The sequence below is a fragment of the Mesoplodon mirus genome (assembly GCF_964341445.2).
Source record: "Mesoplodon mirus genome assembly, chromosome: 18".
Classification (NCBI taxonomy): domain Eukaryota; kingdom Metazoa; phylum Chordata; class Mammalia; order Artiodactyla; family Ziphiidae; genus Mesoplodon; species Mesoplodon mirus.
Window position 1 is genome coordinate 44301566 of NC_138994.1, and position 17546 is coordinate 44319111.

The window sequence follows — 17546 nt, forward strand, 5'->3', positions numbered from 1 at the left end:
TTTCATGACCTCATTCAGTCCTTACAGCTCTGTGGGTTAGGGGTTCAGACCCCCATTTTACAGGTGAGGAAACTGAGTCTCAAGGTAGTTTCAGGACTAGCCCACTGTCCCTGTGCTGTCGAGGGCCAGCATTAGAATGCACAACTGAGTCCAGCGGACTCCAAGAACTATGCTTGTTTTGACAGATTCGAATCTCGGACTGATCCATCTCATCTTCATTTATTCAGCCCACGTCCCATCTGGTGGAGAAGCAGCAAAGCAAGTTGATGCCCTGTTTCTGCAACACATCCTGTAACAGAACCCGGGAGGAACCAGAGGCTGTGAGGTGGAAGCTTTCAAAGCACCCGCCAGGATGCCCAGGAATGGCCACGAGTGCCCGGCTTCCGGCGGGTTCCAGGCTCCATCAAGGACCAGCACCCCTGCCCTGGGCCACTGACACCACTGCCGGCACCCCAGCCGTTTGTGAGGGCCTGGGGATCCCCTAATGTTTGCACAGTGGGACTTTTATGGCAATAACCCAGCTGCTGTGGGCTTGCGCACCCAACTGAGAAGTCCGTCCAAAGTCCGAATGGGATCTCCTGCAAGCAAGTATCACACGACGTTACTGCCTCTTCTGCTCTTCGGCTCTTTGGACAGACTGTGTGAGCCCCTGGAGGGCCCACCTCATCCATCTCTTGGTGTCGTCCAGTCAGCACGTGGTAGTGTATTTCTACATGCTGTTTGCCAAGGCAAATGCAGAGCCAGTGCTGAGTGCAGGAGGTCCCCCTCCTCGGTGCTGGACACCCGGAACCACCAGTGCTGCCCCCCACTTGCACGACCGGGCCACGTGGTGGGGTGTTCACATTGAGCTTTTAGTCAAATGAAACCCTCCGGGCATTTTTCTGACAAGTTTCTGACAAGTATTTTCTAGACTCTGCTGTGCTGTCCCTGCGTCATTCATTTCTTGATCCTAAAAGCAGGCCTCTATTTTTATCTTAATTCAATTGCATCTAGCCAAATGAAGCCCAACTAAAGCACCTAGCAACCCTCACAGGCTCATCAGACGTGCTCATGCCTGTCACCTGTGCTCAAACTGCCCCACTAATTTATGTCCCCCAGCTTAATTTTGTACTTTTTATTTATATCTCACCCTAAACGTGTATGTGTTTCTTCCAGAAGCTGCCTCATCTTTTGTGGTGTGAAGTAGTTACCTAAATAAAGAAGCTGATTGGCCTTTTAACACAACATAACCTATTTCTGGGTCTGCGCGGTTTCATAACTACTCTCAAACTCCCGGCTTTAGGGCATCTTCTTCCCATTCGTTTAATCTGCCTCTGTGCAAATCCCAGAATTCTAAATTCAGTACAGCACCTCTTGGGAAGAAACGCACAGAGCCCAGTGGATGGAGACAGTACAAAGGTTATCCTGACACCATGGAATCTTCTGGAAGCTCTGTGCTCGGCCACCAGGCCAGCTTCTCAGAATTAGGCTGGACCCAGGAACCTGAAGAGATATCATGAAAGAACATTCTAAATAAGGCACCAGAAGAAAGATTCCCCTCCTACCCAGAAGCTTTCTTGACCGTTGTCGCTTGCAATCCTATCGATCTTCCCAATTGGAAATCTCTCGGTGTGTCAGACCTGACTCCATACATGGAGGAAACATTTCCCTTTACTTGAAATTGTAACATTAGCACAGGAGGGAAAGTCACATATAATCAAAATCACTGAACAATTCCTTAAGAAGACACTTGTTGGTGGCCACATAACTTCTCTTCATGAGACCAACACAGGTTTTTATTCTAGAAGGGGAACAGGTTTCTGTTTCTTTGGCTGGGAACCAAATGGAATCGTTGGCTGTCATTTCACAGCAGCCATGTTGTTCCAAATATGCAAATCTTGAAAATCGAGGATCGTGCTCAGCCCAACGCACACGTTCTCACCTGCGAGAGGCTGGAGGGGCCGAGGCTGGCTGAGCGGCAGCAGCAGGCTCCAGTCTCCTGCGCCGCCCGCACTAAAGGGAATCTCCCTCCTCACTTAACATCTTCCTCCTTCACTCTTTCTTCTGCTGGATGGTGTGCAATTTAAATGCGTGTATGAGACGGCTCTCCATAGAGAGCTTCTGTTCAACTCCTAAGGTCCCCTGAGTTACAGGGCGTGCTCCTGCAGGGGGGGGCACCGGGCCACTGCTTTGAAGAATGCATGCAGAATAAATCTGTGATAGAAAGTAGGGAGCGAAGTGAATGCAATTCCAGCTGACGACCTGCTGGCCTTTGCATGAACCCCGTGGGAGAAAAAGGAGGTCCACATAGGAGGGCTTCCTAGAATTTAGCTTCGACCATCGGGAGACCCCAGTTAAGAGCTGGAACTGAGAAGGCATACTGAGGCAATGCATGTGCAAAGTCGGGGTGTTCCCTCAGAGGCAAGGCTTGGTCCACAACTCAGTATCTGCCGGGACAGGACAGTATCTCAGGGACCCCCGACGGCGCAAGCACCAAATTCAATCTCAAAGATGGTGAGAGCAGCATTCCATCAACTGGATGCAGATCACCTGGGGACCACATAAATGCAAACTCCAATTCAGTTGTCCAGGGAGGGGCCGGGGACTCTGCATTTCTAACAAGTACCCAGGCAGTACCACTGCTGCATTAAAAGAAAGAAAGTGTCCTTAAGACAATCTGAAGAGTGAGGATTTTGAACAACCCTGTCATTTTAGAGATGGGGACGCTGAAGCCTGCAGGTGAAGTGGGTTTCCCATGTTCAAGCAGCTGAAGAGCAGCATGTCCAGGACCGGGGCCCAGGGCTCCAGGCTGCCGGTCCAGCCCTCTTCCCCGGCCCCGCCCACCCCATGAGCTGCTGACGGGTTCTTCTGAGCCCTGCTGAGCCTTGGGCAGCATGAGCGAGTGAGCAGGGCAGTGGCCAGGGCAGGTGAGGCAGCTCACGCTGCAGGTGAGTCATGAACTGGCGTGGCTCGCTTCAACCTGGCTGTGTCGCGTGCCCGTGAATGTGGTCCTGACCAGGCTTCCATGCTGGTCTGTGTCACTGCAGATTCCAGAGCCATGAGACCACGAGCACGCATCATGCACGGTGAGTAGGGTGGAGAGGGAGAAGGAAACAGGAGAGGCTGTGTTTCCACCAGGCAGAGCCACGTGGAACTGGGCTAGGTCTCATCTGGGCTCGTCCTCCCAGTGGGCTGGGCATGGGGAGCCTCCTACCACTCTCAGGGCCATCTCCTCGGCCCCTGCTCCTATCTGTTCTCTCGAACGAAAACTGGGCTTTTTCAGTGACCCGACTCAGTCAACTCCACCACTTACAAGCCGAGTGACCTTACAGGGGATCCTCACCTATTAGGGGATGATAATAATGACGTCACAATCATAGGACCTAATGCGATTCAGCGCTGGCTTTCTGAGACTCACAACCTCCTGGATGTAAATACCTTACAGTAAATACCTTCCTCCTTTGTAGAAGTCAAAACAGAGAGCTGTGAAGTTTAGGTCATCTCCTCAGACACCTAATGATTCCAGGACTACAGGACCTGTCATCTATAAAGCTATTTACAGTCAAGTCTGCCGCTAATAATCAAGTCTACACTTCACACAACCTCATCCCCACACTTTACTGCAGAGACGACCCACCAGGACCCACAAAGCCGGGGCAGATGGTCATTCTAGGGGGAACGGTGGGTCCACCCTGGCTCTGCAGCCCACCCCCAATCAATAGCCTTAAAGCTCCTCCAATTCAACTCATCCCTTGGTGAAATTACAGTGTTGTGGAGGAGGCTGATCAGAAGCTGAGTCCACCATGGTGGAGGCCAGCTCGTAAATGTATTTGCATGAAGGACCAAAGAGCCCTCTGGGTAAGGACGAACCCTAAGGGAAAAGACAGTCAGGCTGACAAGGGTGGCCCGGTAACAGATACTTAACACAGGCATGCTTGGCTTCCTGTGTCTCCCAACAACCCTTGCTTGTTCTCAGGGAAGAAGGGCTATAAGAAGGATTAGGCCAGTCTGGGGTGAAACTGTATGATACCGGGGTCCATACATTGTCACTTGGACACACTCAGCACAGACTTGGGTTGTGCTGGTTCCTGGTAGACACAATGATATCTGGCAGAAAAGTGACACAGGAGGTGCTGATAGCTGACTGGACTTGCTGACGAGCTGAACTGGCTCTTCCAAGACCCCCAAAGTTTCTTGCCAGGGCAGACACACAAGGGGGCGAGGGGCCGGCCAGGAAAAGGCAGATAACAGTAAATCACTCCTTGTCGGGGACACTTAGGTGAAAGGTGCAGACAGCTAGAAACCACAAACCAGCCTGGGAATGGCAGGTGTCCCTGGGTGAGAATTGCGTGTACTTCTCACTCCGACGACTAAGCGTGGCAGGCCTGGGGTAGCTGTGTCTGCCTTCCCACCACCACACAGCCTCCTCCCTTCCTTCATTCCTTCACTCAGCACAGATTCACCTCTGGCCTCACTCCTCCTGGATCCCAAAGGCTGCCCCGACGGGGAGATCCTTCAGCACTTGGAGCTGGTCCCTCTCGGGAAAGGGAGGGGGAGGGGAGGTACAGATTCCCACCATGCCCCACCTCTGTAATGCCCACGCCGCACTGGGCTGTGTGCCCCCAAATGCCCCGAGTCAGCGTGCAAAGACATAATCTACACAGACTCTGTATTTCACAGGGTAACACCTAGACGCTGCTTCCACATCCAGGCATCCTGTTGGCAAGGATCTCCACGTCCTTCCTTCCTGCCTCTCCTAGTGCTTCTGCAATAGCAACCCCTCCCCACCCCGGCCACTATGCAGCCGTTTTCCTCTCCACCAGCTTCACTTCCAAGCCAGGGCCTTGCCCTCCTCACTCTGGATTCTGTTCCCCAGGGCACACCATGCCGCCAGCACACAGCCTCAGCTCAGATGTCCTCTCACCCGACCCCATCTTTCTGACCAGCCTTCCTCACCCCCATCATCCTGGGACTTCGGGGCCAAAGTTTGCGGAGTCCACATCTACCCTGCCAACCAGAGCCTCCAGGCCCTGCCCAGAGCCTCTCCTTCTGAAGAGTCCAGGCCAAGGCAGCCACCCTAGGCCTCTGCCGTCGCCTGGAACAATGAAGCAGGGACTCTCAAGGTGCAGTCCTGGGACCAGCAGGTCAGTCTCACTGGGGAATTTCCTTAGAAGGGCAAAGGCTCCGGCCCTGGTTGGGTGACCAACTCATGCCAGTTTGCCTGCCTCAGTGCTGGGGATTCCTATCCCAGACCTGAAATTAGAGGCTCTGGGGGCGGGGCCCAGCAATCAGGTTCACCAAGCCATGGGGGGATTCTGATGCACCCTCAAGTCTAAGACCCTCTACGGGAAAGGAGCTTTGAAGCCAAACTTGTGCTTGGAGGCTGTCCTCCGGGTGACCCCATCTCCTCCACCAGCTCCCTGGTTCAAGGACAGCAGACCTTGTCCACTGTCACATGGAGTCCTGACCAGGCTGTACCAGCCCCAGGCGGCTCTATCAACTCTGAGGGACCTCGCATCCTGGCCAGCCCATACTGTCCTGAATCACCTGCCACTAGTGTCCCTTGCCGGCCAGGGGCTGGTTTTTTCCTCTTGTTTCTTCTGCATTTCAGTTTTCAAGAAATTTAAGTTTCCCATTGTTTCAGAAGAAAGTCAAGAGGGGGAAGCTGCTGGAGCTGCTGGAGGATAAAGGAGAGAAGAGGCAGGAGAAGACTCTGGGGGAAAAAGGGTGGAAGGCACTGAGGAAGTGAGATGGTGGAAGGAGATGAAAGGAAGGCTGGGCTGGGGAAAGGTGAGAGGAGAGCCATGGGAGACAGAAGCTGAGACGGGAGCAGGTGGGGAAAGAGTGTTTCCCACGGTATGCTTCGTGGACCAGGAATGGCAGCAGGCCTCCCCTGCGACCAGGCTCCGCCTGCAAATTCTGGATCTCACCCCGGACCTTCTCAGGCAGAAAATCTGGGACTTTTAAAAGTCTTCCCAGTAACTGGGATGTGCACTACAGCTTGAGAATCACTGGGCTGAATAGTTCTATTGTTTATTTAAGCAGGCATGCTGCCCCTTGATCCTGGATTCCAGTGTTGTTTTGAATTTCTGCCTGGGGCATGGTGACTCGGAAGAGTCCTAATGTGACCCTCACACACACACCACCTATTGGCCTAATGACCTCCAGAGATGGGAAGAAACGGCTGTAACATCCTCTTTCTCCTCCATCACTCTCACTGTACCATTGGTACCACCAGCCTCTGGCAGCTCTAGACTGTGCAGCCTTCTTCTGGGAGGTTTTGGAGCCTGGAAAGAACTCTAAGGTGCCCCCAATCCTGTGTTACTTCCCAACCTATTCAACATCAAGGACCATCTTTATTATTTTTCTCCCATTTCTCCCATATTGTCTTGAAATATGTTGTCTGCCAAAGAGACTAATCATTAAGGAATAATTAATTCAGTTCCCCGTGATTTATTAATCAAACACATCCATAACTGGGTATGCAAAAAGCAGAAAACAGATGTATTATGGTTTCCATTAGAGTTTTTGAAACATTTAAAACAATGCATTACAACTATCGTGAACCCCTGGGCGTCTGGGGAAGAACAGATGAAACCAGAGATTGCAGATCTCAGCTGCTGGGGTGAACAAAGGTAGTGTGAGGAAAGGGAAAACAATAAACAAAACGTTTACAGGCTCCTGCCGCTGTCCCTGCACCCAGCCCACTCAGGACTTGGCCCCTTCCAGGAACTCTACCCTCCCTCTGGTTCTGGGTTTCTCCAAAGGGCATCTCACAGACTCACCAACAAGGCCAGTCCTAACCCAGTGAGGCCCGCGGGCCCCCCTCCTGCCCTGCCCCCCTTACCAGACCCCACCTCTTCCTCCTGCAAACACAGGAGTTGGTTTTCAGTCTCCACCATTAAACACACCGGCGCCCCCAAAAGATGCCAGGCTAACGGGGTGGGGAAGTGGGGAGGGGCACGGTCCACAGTGCGATTCTAGGTGCTAGAGAAATGATGGCTGCCATTTCTGCCTACGGAGCCCCTGTCCAGACACAAATGCGTGGGAGAGTGGAGCTGGATCCCTCTTCCCCTCCAGTGACTAAGGCTTTGCTACTGCTTTGGCTGGATGGGCTGCCTCTCACTGCTCAGGACACCTGTCAACCAAGGCATCTCAAGGCAGAGGAGAGAAGGAACAGGGCTGGGGAAGGAGCTAGGAGAGGCCTGCCGCAAACAAGAAGTTTCTCAACAACAAACAAGAAGTTTCTCCACAACTTCTTTCTATCTTTAAAATCCGTATGAATGTTGCCATTTTATTCCACAATACATTTGTGCTTGTTCACTACTTTAAAGATGTTCCCAAATCTTCAAATACAATTGGTGTCGCTTTACCTGTGGGTTTGCTCTTCCTGGCACAAGGACACGGACCCCAGAGGGCCAGGCAGCCCAGGTGGGAAGGAATTCTCACTGCTGATAGCAGTTCTTTCCCTTGAGGCTCCTCGGCCGATCCTGGGTGGACGTCTGCCAGTTCACCTGGCAGACAACCGGGCAAGCCCAGCCACGTCCAGACATCCCAACTGCACATCAGGAAGCACCACTCTTGTCCAGGCTCCATGTTTCCACCTGAGAAAGCTGAGGCCCCAGCATGCTAAGTGACTCAGGCAAGGCCACACCACCTGTTACTGACAGAGCCTGAACACGCATTTTCTGACTCCTGACCTACTGCTCTTTCTGCCATCCCATTCTTCCTCTCTAGGTGAGGACAAAGGACTGGCAGTGAAACAAGGACCGTCTCAAGGATGAGCACCTGGTCAGCAAGCCAGATGCATCAGACTGCGTTCAAGGGAACTGTTCTGTGCCTCTCCTATAAAATGGGAATGTTACTGCCAGCAGTATACACTCCAGAGGATTGTTTGAGACGTGCGCTGGGGAACAGACATAAGGGCTTCGGAAAAGTATGAACAAACTGGGGGGTGGCTCTTGATCCCATGCTGGGGAGGCTTGGCTGAGGCTTTGTTCCCTCCACATGTGTCCTTCCTCTCGGCCTGTCTGCAGCAGCCCAGCACACACATGGGCTGAAGTGTGGGAAGCTAACCCTGAAGTAGTGATGGCCAGCCTGCCACATGGACCACATCCCCCCATCGCGCCTCCAAAGCCGACAGAAGGCGTCACTCAAGGCTCATGTGACTGGGCCGCTGGGCCCGCCGTGGCCTCCACCCAGGGCCACAGGCACCACCACCAACCCACTGAAGCTGGTTCCCGACAGGAAAATCACTCATCATTCTTATCACCTACAGTTTATATGAGCCAGTTGTCAGGGGTCAATTACGCGGGTGAACTAAGACCAGCCACCACGAGGGATGGACGCCTACAACTCACGTGCCCCACACCCTGTGCCATAAGCGATTCAGACTGGAAAGAGCCCCGATTAATAACAAGCTTACTAATCAATGTCATTCTGCATGAAATCTATACTACTTAATACTATAATCTATAATATTTCCACTGTCCTTCATCCTAAATCCCTCTTGGCCTACTTGACTGGGTGAAGGTCTTCATGCTTTTCATATATAACTTTTTAAATGAGTTTGGTAGGTCTGGTACTGAACAGAAAAAAAAAAAAAACCCAAACAACCCTGTTTCCCCATAAAGCAATAAGCTTACAAAGAGAACTCAGAGAAGGTCTAGAGATGGAATTTAAAGTGTGAAAGCAAAAAAGGGTAAATGAAGAGGAGGATTGCTTGGAATGGGCAGTTAAATGCTTCCAACCTGAACCAAACAAGCTAGTGGAGTGGCCTGAGGCTGTGTGCTTGTTACTTACCTCATCCACAGACAGATCCAGCTCTGTGTTATAAATAGCTTTACACTTGAAGAGTTTTTTGAATGTGCTGGACGAGAGCAGATGGGAGGGGGTGGAAGTGAGGGAAGTAGAAAGGGAACCAGATGAGAAATTCAGAGTCCTACCCGCCCGCCCACTACCACCACACACACTTCCAATGCCCTGAATCTTGGAGGTGGGGTAAGAGTCGCACAAGAGACAGCCACAAATGGTACTCCAGCAATGGAGCTTTCATTTGGAGTGTAGTCTAGGAGTGAGCATAATGTAAAACACCACAGTTTGATGGTAAACCCCCCAAAGTAGAAAGTTAATAGCTGATTTGACCCTCATGCAAAGTGCAATGCAAAGTTTCCCCTCATTATTGCAAACACACACACACTCACACTCACCTGTGGTCCCTCTCCCCTGGCTGGTGACCCTCCACCTGTCTCTACCTTCAGCTGAGGTAAAGACAGCTTTGGACTAGAAGTCAGACCTGGGTTCTAGTTTTAACTCTGCAACTTGCTGGCCAAATGACTTTGTCACTAAACCTCCCTTGGAGACTCCAATTTCATCTGTAAAATGGGCTCTTGTAACCATCAAGTGAGATACATACAGGAATAGCCAAAGAGGAAGGCAAAGAAGCACATGAAAAATGTTCAACATCATTATCCATTAATAGGCAAATTAAACTCACAATGAAATATCCCTACGCACATATTCAGGTAACTAAAATTTAAAAGATTGACCTCACCAAATTCTGGCAAGGATGTGGCATAACTGTAACTCTCATGCATTGCTGATGCGAATGTAAAATGGTGTAACCACTTTGGAAAACAGTTTGGCTGCTTCTTAAGTAAAACAAACATCTATCATGTGATCCAGTCATTCTAGTCCTAGGTATTTACCCAAGGGAAAGAATGTATACATCTGTACAAAGACTTGTACACAGATGTTTATAGCAGCTTTATTTGTAATAGTCAAAATTGGAAACAACTGGGGCTTCCCTGGTGGCACAGTGATTAAGAATCCGCCTGCCAATGCAGGGGACACGGGTTCGAGCCCTGGTCCAGGAAGATCCCACATGCTGCAGAGCAACTAAGCCCGTGCGCCACAACTACTGAGCCTGTGCTCTAGAGGCCGCGAGCCACAACTACTGAAGCCCGTGCGCCTAGAGCCCGTGCTCCACAACAAGAGAAGCCACCGCAATGAGAAGCCCGCACACTGCAATGAAGAGTAGTCCCTGCTCGCGGCAACCAGAGAAACACCCGCGCACAGCAACGAAGACCCAACGCAGCCAAAAATAAAATAAATAAATTTATTAAAAAAGAAAAAAAAATTCTATGATAAAATTGGAAACAACTGAATATCCATCAATCCTTCAACAGGTGAGTAGATACACAAATGGTTGCATATCCATACAATGGACTAGTACTACCCAGCAGTAATGAATTTTTTTATTGGAATATAATTGCTTTACAATGTTGTGCTAGTTTCTGTTATACAATGAAGTGAATCAGCTATACGTATACCTATATCCCCTCCCTCTTGGACCTCCCTCCCACCCCATCCCCCCATCCCACTCATCTAGGTTGTCACAGAGCACTGAGCTGAGCTTTCTGTGCTCTATAGGATGTTCCCACTAGCTATCTATTTTACACATGGTAGTGTATATATGTCAATCCTAATCTCCCAATTCGTCCCAAGCTCCCTTTCCCCCACTGTTTCTACATGTCTGTTCTCTACATCTACGTCTTTATTCCTGTCCTGCAAATAGGTTCATCTGTACCATTTTTCTAGATTCCACATATATGCATTAATATACGATATTTGTTTTTCTCTTTCAAGCTTACTTCACTCTGTATGACAGGCTCTAGGTCCATCCGCATCTCTACAAATGACCCAATTTCGTTCCTTTTTATGGCTGAGTAATATTCCATTGTATATATGTACCACAATTCTTTATCCATTCATCAGTAATGAATTACTGATAAAGCCAACGACAAGGATGAATCTCTAGATGATAATGCTGAGGGAAAGAAGCCTGATGTAGGGACTTCCCTGGTGGCACAGTGGATAAGATTCTACATTCCCAATGCAGGGGGCCCAGGTTCGATCCCTGGTCAGACAACTAGATCCCACATGCATGTCGCAACTAAGAGTTTGCATGCCACAACTAAGGAGCCTGTGTGCTGCAACTAAGGAGCTGGAGAGCCACAACTAAGAAACCTGCGAGCTGCAACTAAGGAGCCCGCGAGCTGCAACTAAGGAGCCCGCAAGCTGCAACTAAGAAGCCCACCTGCCGGAACTAAGAGCTGGTGCAACCAAATAATAAATAAATAAATAAATAAATAAATAACTATTAAAAAAAAAAAAAGCCTGATGTAAAAGAGCACATATTGTATGTTTCCCTCTATATAAAACTCAAGAAAATGAAAACTAAGCTATAGGAACAGAAAACAGTTCCCTGGAGGCAGGGCGGGAGGGAAGGGAGTTGGACAGGGAGAGAGGGATTTCAAAGTTTAGCACAGGGATTAAGAGAGTAGCTGCTTATCTTACTCCCCATTCCAGATTCCATAGCAGATATTACCACCTGACCACAATGCTTTCCTGCATATACAGGCATGTACCACACCCACTGATGTTTGTCCTGAGTCCTTCTCCTTGGGTCTGCCATCAGATGACTGAGACCTTGGGTTAGTCCGTACTTTTGGCATTCATTTCTTCATCCTCTCTGCCAAAAGGTCAAATTTATCTGCCCAAAGGCTCAGTCCAGCTTGGGAAATGTATGGGAAATATACCACTTCCCCCATCTTGCTCACCTCCCCTTGCTGTAGCTGCTTTCTGTAGTCCCAGCCTCCTAGAACAAGGGGACTGCCACGGGGGCATGATGGCCACAGCTGACTGCAGGGATAACAAAATTGACACAAGGGCAAAACAGACTGTGGGCGCTGTTTCTGGGGAGACGCAGTACAACTCCTTTGGTGCGCCCCGTGATGGCAGTGATCTCTGTCCATCTGGTTCTTTGATATATTCCAAACACCTAGAACAATGGTCGGCACATAGTCGATACTCAATAAGTACTCACTGAAAGAATGAATGATAAACATTCCAAATTCTTCTTCTTTCTCTTTTTCCCATCAAAAGACCGTTTGTTTTTCCATTGATTTCTAGCTGTTTTTCCACTGAGAGTAGAGATCAATCTAATATCACTTGTTCACAGCCTACTATTGCATTGCAAATGATTTCAAGTCAGAACCTGGCAAATCTGGAGCCACTAGAGGCGTCTTACCTGAAACATTAGGTTGTAGCAGTAGTGGGAGGCAGGAGGGGTTTGAACAGAAAGTGTCAGTCCTCTGGGTCCCAGGCAGGTCCATGGATGCCGCACACTGACTTCTGGGGAGAAAAATCCATAGATCTTTGAATTTCGTTAAAGAGTGTTAGTGCTGTGTTTTTGTGATTATGGGTATGACATGAAAATTAAACTACATTAGTGTTGTTTATAGATTTTGGAGAACTAATATAGGGAGAAAAATTTATGAAAACTCATTTTAGCTGCATAATGCTATTTACCTATTTACATGAGCTACTTACCATTAATGCATAATTACTCTATACACAAAGAAATTGCACATACATTACATCTATGTCAGATGGATTCCGAGGCTTTATTTGAAACACTGTGAAGGATTTGGTCTCCTAAATGGCTTAAGCATTTGCCCGTGACTTTAAGAAGAGTTGCCTTGTGCATTTCAAATCCCAGCCAACATTAGGATCACTTGGGGAAGTTTTAAAAAAAAGCCAATGGGACTTCCCTGGTGGCGCAGTGGTTGAGAGTCCGCCTGCCGATGCAGGGGACACGGGTTTGTGTCCCGGTCCGGGAAGATCCCACATGCCGCGGAGCGGCGGGGCCCGTGAGCCATGGCCGCTGAGCTTGCATGTCCGGAGCCTGTGCTCCGCAACGGGAGAGGCCACAACAGTGAGAGGCAGATACAACTTGGCTACATCTTAGAGGTATTGTGATGAGTGAAAGAAGCCAGTCTGAAAGGTTACAGACTGTGTGATTGTAGAACACGCATGAAAAGACAAATCCAGTATGATGGAGAAGAGATCAGTGCTTAGCAGGGTTAGAGTTGGGGTGAGGGTGTGGTTTCAAAGGGATAACTCGAGAGAGGGTTTCGGGGTGATGGAACAGCTCTGTATCCTGATGGTGGTGGTGGTTAAACAAATCTACTCATGGGTTAAACGTCATAGAACTGTACTTCCCCCCACCCAGATGTCAACTTTATGTATGTTGATTTACAAAATAAAATAAATTAAAAATTCAAGTTCTTTGCATTTTGTATTTCCCAACTCTGCCAAAGGGTCTACACTTGTGGGTCACAGCAAAACTTCTTTGAAACCTCCTTTCTCTCCCATCTATTCACACATTCCAGCTGTTTCTACACCTCCCTCACTCTACACTCGCAAACCTCCCCAGCTGGTGCTAAGGGGGATCAGGGGAATGCGAGTCTCCCCCATTCTTCAAGCTACCCCTCAGTCTTTAACATTGGCAGTAGACATGTCCAATGTCAAGTACAGTTTCACATTCCCCACTCCCAACCATTTTGGCACCCTGAAGCTATTCCGATATGGAAATTCTGGAGCAGGCTACTGTCCCCAGACCTCCCTTCTCTCCCTTTGCTTCCCAGTCTTCATTACAAAGTTCAAAAGAATCCTTCTAGTAAGGGAGGACCTGCAATGACAGTGGGGAGACAAAATGGGCTAGGCCAGCATCCTCCTCAGGTGACAGGGAGGAGGCAGAGTTTGGAAACTCACCTTAAAGTAGCCACATGTGCATCCAAAGTTCTTTTTTTTTTTTGCGGTATGCGGGCCTCTCACTGTTGGGGCCTCTCCCGTTGCGGAGCACAGGCTCCGGAAGCGCAGGCTCAGCGGCCATGGCTCACGGGCCCAGCTGCTCCGCGGCATGTGGGATCTTCCCGGACCAGGGCACGAACCCGTGTCCCCTGCATCGGCAGGCGGACTCTCAACCACTGCGCCACCAGGGAAGCCCCAAAGGAGTTCTTTGAAATGGCCAAACTGGGAAGCTGTGGACTTGATATAATCACGCTGCTGCCATGGCCCAAAACATTTCTAGAATTTTTAATAGCCTCCAAGCCAGTGTGTGCTGCACAAGGACTCCAACACTAACAATGAAGATTTGAGCCCTTTATATGTATGAATGTATGTTTTAATCCTCACACCAAGTCTTTGAGGTAGGATCCCATTTTAGAGATGAGAAAAATAAGGCACAAAAGTTTAAGTAACTTGATCAAGTTTTCAGGGCTAGCAGTGGCTGTGGTAGAGGCTGGCTTGAACCCAGATGATCAAGCTCCAGAACCCATATTCTTAATGACTAAGCTAGGCCACCTATATGTACTTCAATTTCTTTATTTTGTACAAATTGTTGGGTTTTTTTTACCCCAAGTTGTATCGGTCTCTGTTTTCCAACTGAATTTTAGTTATTTCTGAAAAGTAACCTATCCTCCAAAGAAAATTACCTACACAATAAACTCAAAAGAATTTGTTGCAGGCTCTGGAAGTGGCTCCCGAGAAAGTTTCCCAACTGCTTGAGTAATGGCAGACTTCCAGGATGACATATTCTACCAAGTCCCCAGAGTTACATCGCTGGAGCTGGTAAGTTGGTTAAAAATCGCCCACCACACTCCTGTAGAGTCATATTTCAAAGCAAGCCGGCACCTGTGTGGCAAGTGAGGTGTGCAGCTTCCAAAATGCTCAAGGGTATTCAGTGAGCGTGAGACGGCACAGCAAATCCTAACTGCTCTCCCTGCCTCACACGTGGGTGAGTAACAACTTCTGCCCCACCCAGTTTACCCCGGACGAGGAATAATGTTTCTGCCCAATGTCTTGGGTGAGCTCAAGCTTTGGGGTAGGAGTAAGGGGGTGAGCAAAACACAGCTCGGCTATCAGCCCCCCTCTCACGCCCCAGCCTTCAGCTGTGCTCACCTGGAGGCCCTGCCCACCCCCACTCACTTGTTTCCAGGCAAAAGAATGCCTTTCAGATCCAAGGCAACCCTAAAGAGACCCTCCCCCTAGGACAGGGAACACTCAAGGTACCTGGGATGAGGTTGGAAATGGAAATAGAGGCAAGGTGGGGAAACAGCGAGGAGACCTGGAACCCAGATGGAAAAGTGTGAGTCCCCCGGGGAGCTGTTAAAATACACAGATGCCCCGGATCTCACCTCAGGCATTATGAGGTCCAAGCATTAAAACATATTAAAAGTCTCCAAGGTGATTTTAATGTGCAATCAGGGCTAAGAAGCTTCTCTAGGTCAGGGGTCAACAAACTTTTTCCATAAAAGGCCAGATATTAAACATTCTAGGCTTTGCAGGCCAGGTATTATCTCATTTTCCCCTTCCCATCTTCCCCCCCTCCCCCCTTCCTCTTCTTCCTCCTCCTCCTCCTCCTCCTCCTCTTATTCTCCTCCTTCTCCTCTTTCTTCAACAAACCCTCTAAAAACACAAAAACTGTCCTGGCCATAGGCAGTACAAAAGCAGGCAGCAGGCTGGATTTAGCCCACAGGCTGCGGCTGGCTGACCCCATCCTAGGTCAATAATTCTCAAACATTAGTTCTTGGACCAGACATGAGGAAGCATAGTGTCCTGCTGGTAAACTGGCTCTCATAAACCAAAACCCTCATCTTGCAGCATTTGCCAATTTCCATGGTGTAAATGCTCCCACCATGCCCACTCTCTGACTACCAATGTGATGTCACTGAACCAGAGCTGTGAAGAGACATGCAGAGTCTGCCAGCCAGGACCAGGCAGCTCCAGCCCATCACTTTACCGGCATCGGCTGGGAAGCTGCTTAGCAAAGCACCCCTGGAAATTCTGGCACCAAGTACGGGAAACACTGTCCTTGGTTCTATGAGGTAGCAATCTGCTGATCCAGTCTTTCAACAATGTTTATACAAGGCCCTGTACTAAGCCTTAGGAACGTCCCCACCCTCAAGGAGGCCAGAGTCTAGAAGAGACCTCACAAGCAGGCATTTATGACAACAGACTGTGATAAGTGGGTTCAGATGCTGAGACAGCACAAAGGAGGGGCACCTAACCTGGGAAAATTATCCATGACTTGGAAATAAGACAAAAAGATGACTGTGTGGCCATTTAAAGCTATGCTGGAGCATTTTCTTAAGAAGCCCACTGGAGGGTCACCTGACCTCTATAGGAACGTATCTTTGCCAAATTCTTGATTAGAGCTCGGGCATAAAATTAGAAGTTAACTCATATAAAACAGGTCAAGAGAGATTTTTTTTTTCTGTCCAGTAAATAAGTATAGAAATAAAAACTGATACTAGGGGCTTCCCTGGTGGCGCAGTGGTTGACAGTCTGCCTGCTAATGCAGGGGACGTGGGTTCGAGCCCTGGTCTGGGAAGATCCCACATGCCACGGAGCAACTGGACCCGTGAGCCACAACTACTGAGCCTGCGCGTCTGGAGCCTGTGCTCCGCGACAAGAGCGGCCACAACAGTGAGAGGCCTGCGCACCGTGATGAAGAGTGGACCCCACTTGCCACAACTAGAGAAAGCCCTCACACAGAAACGAAGACCCAACACAGCCAAAGATAAATAAATAAAAAAATAAAAATGTGACACCTTTTAAAAAAAAAAACTGATACTAATACTTTCTAATTCCAGTATGATTAAGTTCTTTATATACCACAGCTAGGAAGGAAAATAAAGCGAAAAGAACAGGATCACCTTGCCTAGCTCTGGTCCCCTACATTGTGAAACCTTGGCTATTTCCCATAAACCTGCAATATCTCCCTAACAATATCCACTACCCTTGATTTTTACTATGCTGATATCTGAAGATATGCCATGACCTTTAGGATTATGATAATGATCTGAGAAAGCTGGTGTTTTTCACCATGAAAAGGCTAATTTAAACTTGATAACCTTGGTGATTTTGCAGCTTTTTTCTTTAAATGCTCATTGTGTTTTATATTTGGCAAGCCAGCCCTTCTGAAGCCTCATTCCCTGACATCTTTGAAAGTAAACTTTTTCTTTCACTTCCTAAACACTATCATCTCTGAGCCTTTGATGGAAGATAACGCAATGGGTGACTTTTTATTGCCCTGTTGGATATTAACCAGTTTTACACTGAATTGTAAAAAGTGAATTGGTACTTTTATCTCAGCATTCTTTTTTCCACTGACTGCATAAATCCCAATTTTTCATATCTTTAGTCAACCAGCTATTTTTCTTTCTGTAGATTCCCTCATGTATCAGGTAGCTTCAGCTGTGTAACAAAACCCCAAACTGAATGGCTTCAAACAAGAGCCATCTATTCAGCTCCTGATTCTTCATGTTGGCTGGGAAGTTCTTCTGGTCTGGGATGGCATGAGTAGACTCTACTGGACATGATTATGCACCTGTAGTTAGCTGGCAGGACACCTGGCACCTGAGTGATCTAAAACGTCCTTGCTTACGTGTCAGGGGATTGGCCAGCTAATGACCAGAGCAAGAGGGACAATTGGAACTGTGTCTCCCATCATCCAGCCGGCTAGCCCGAGCTTTTTATATAGTGGTTGCTGTATTCCAAGAGCAGCAAGTGAGGGCAAGCACCAATATGCAAGTACTTTTCGAGCTCCTGCTTATTCCTCCTTTGTTATTGTGTCATTGGTCAAAGGATGTCACAGGGTGGGAAGGTATAGACACAGGGAGGCGTGGATAAATTGGAGACCTTATTGTAACAATTTATCA

General features: G+C 48.7%; 1 protein-coding gene across 1 annotated transcript in view; it reads right to left on the reverse strand.

Annotated features, from left to right (window-relative positions):
* The window catches only part of ADPRM (ADP-ribose/CDP-alcohol diphosphatase, manganese dependent), a 321096-nt gene that overhangs the window by 242277 nt on the left and 61273 nt on the right, over positions 1-17546 (reverse strand). The window contains exon 3 of the mRNA XM_082605554.1: positions 12071-12174. Coding sequence (XP_082461680.1) covers positions 12071-12174 — 104 coding nt within the window. The remainder of the gene's footprint in view (positions 1-12070; positions 12175-17546) is intronic.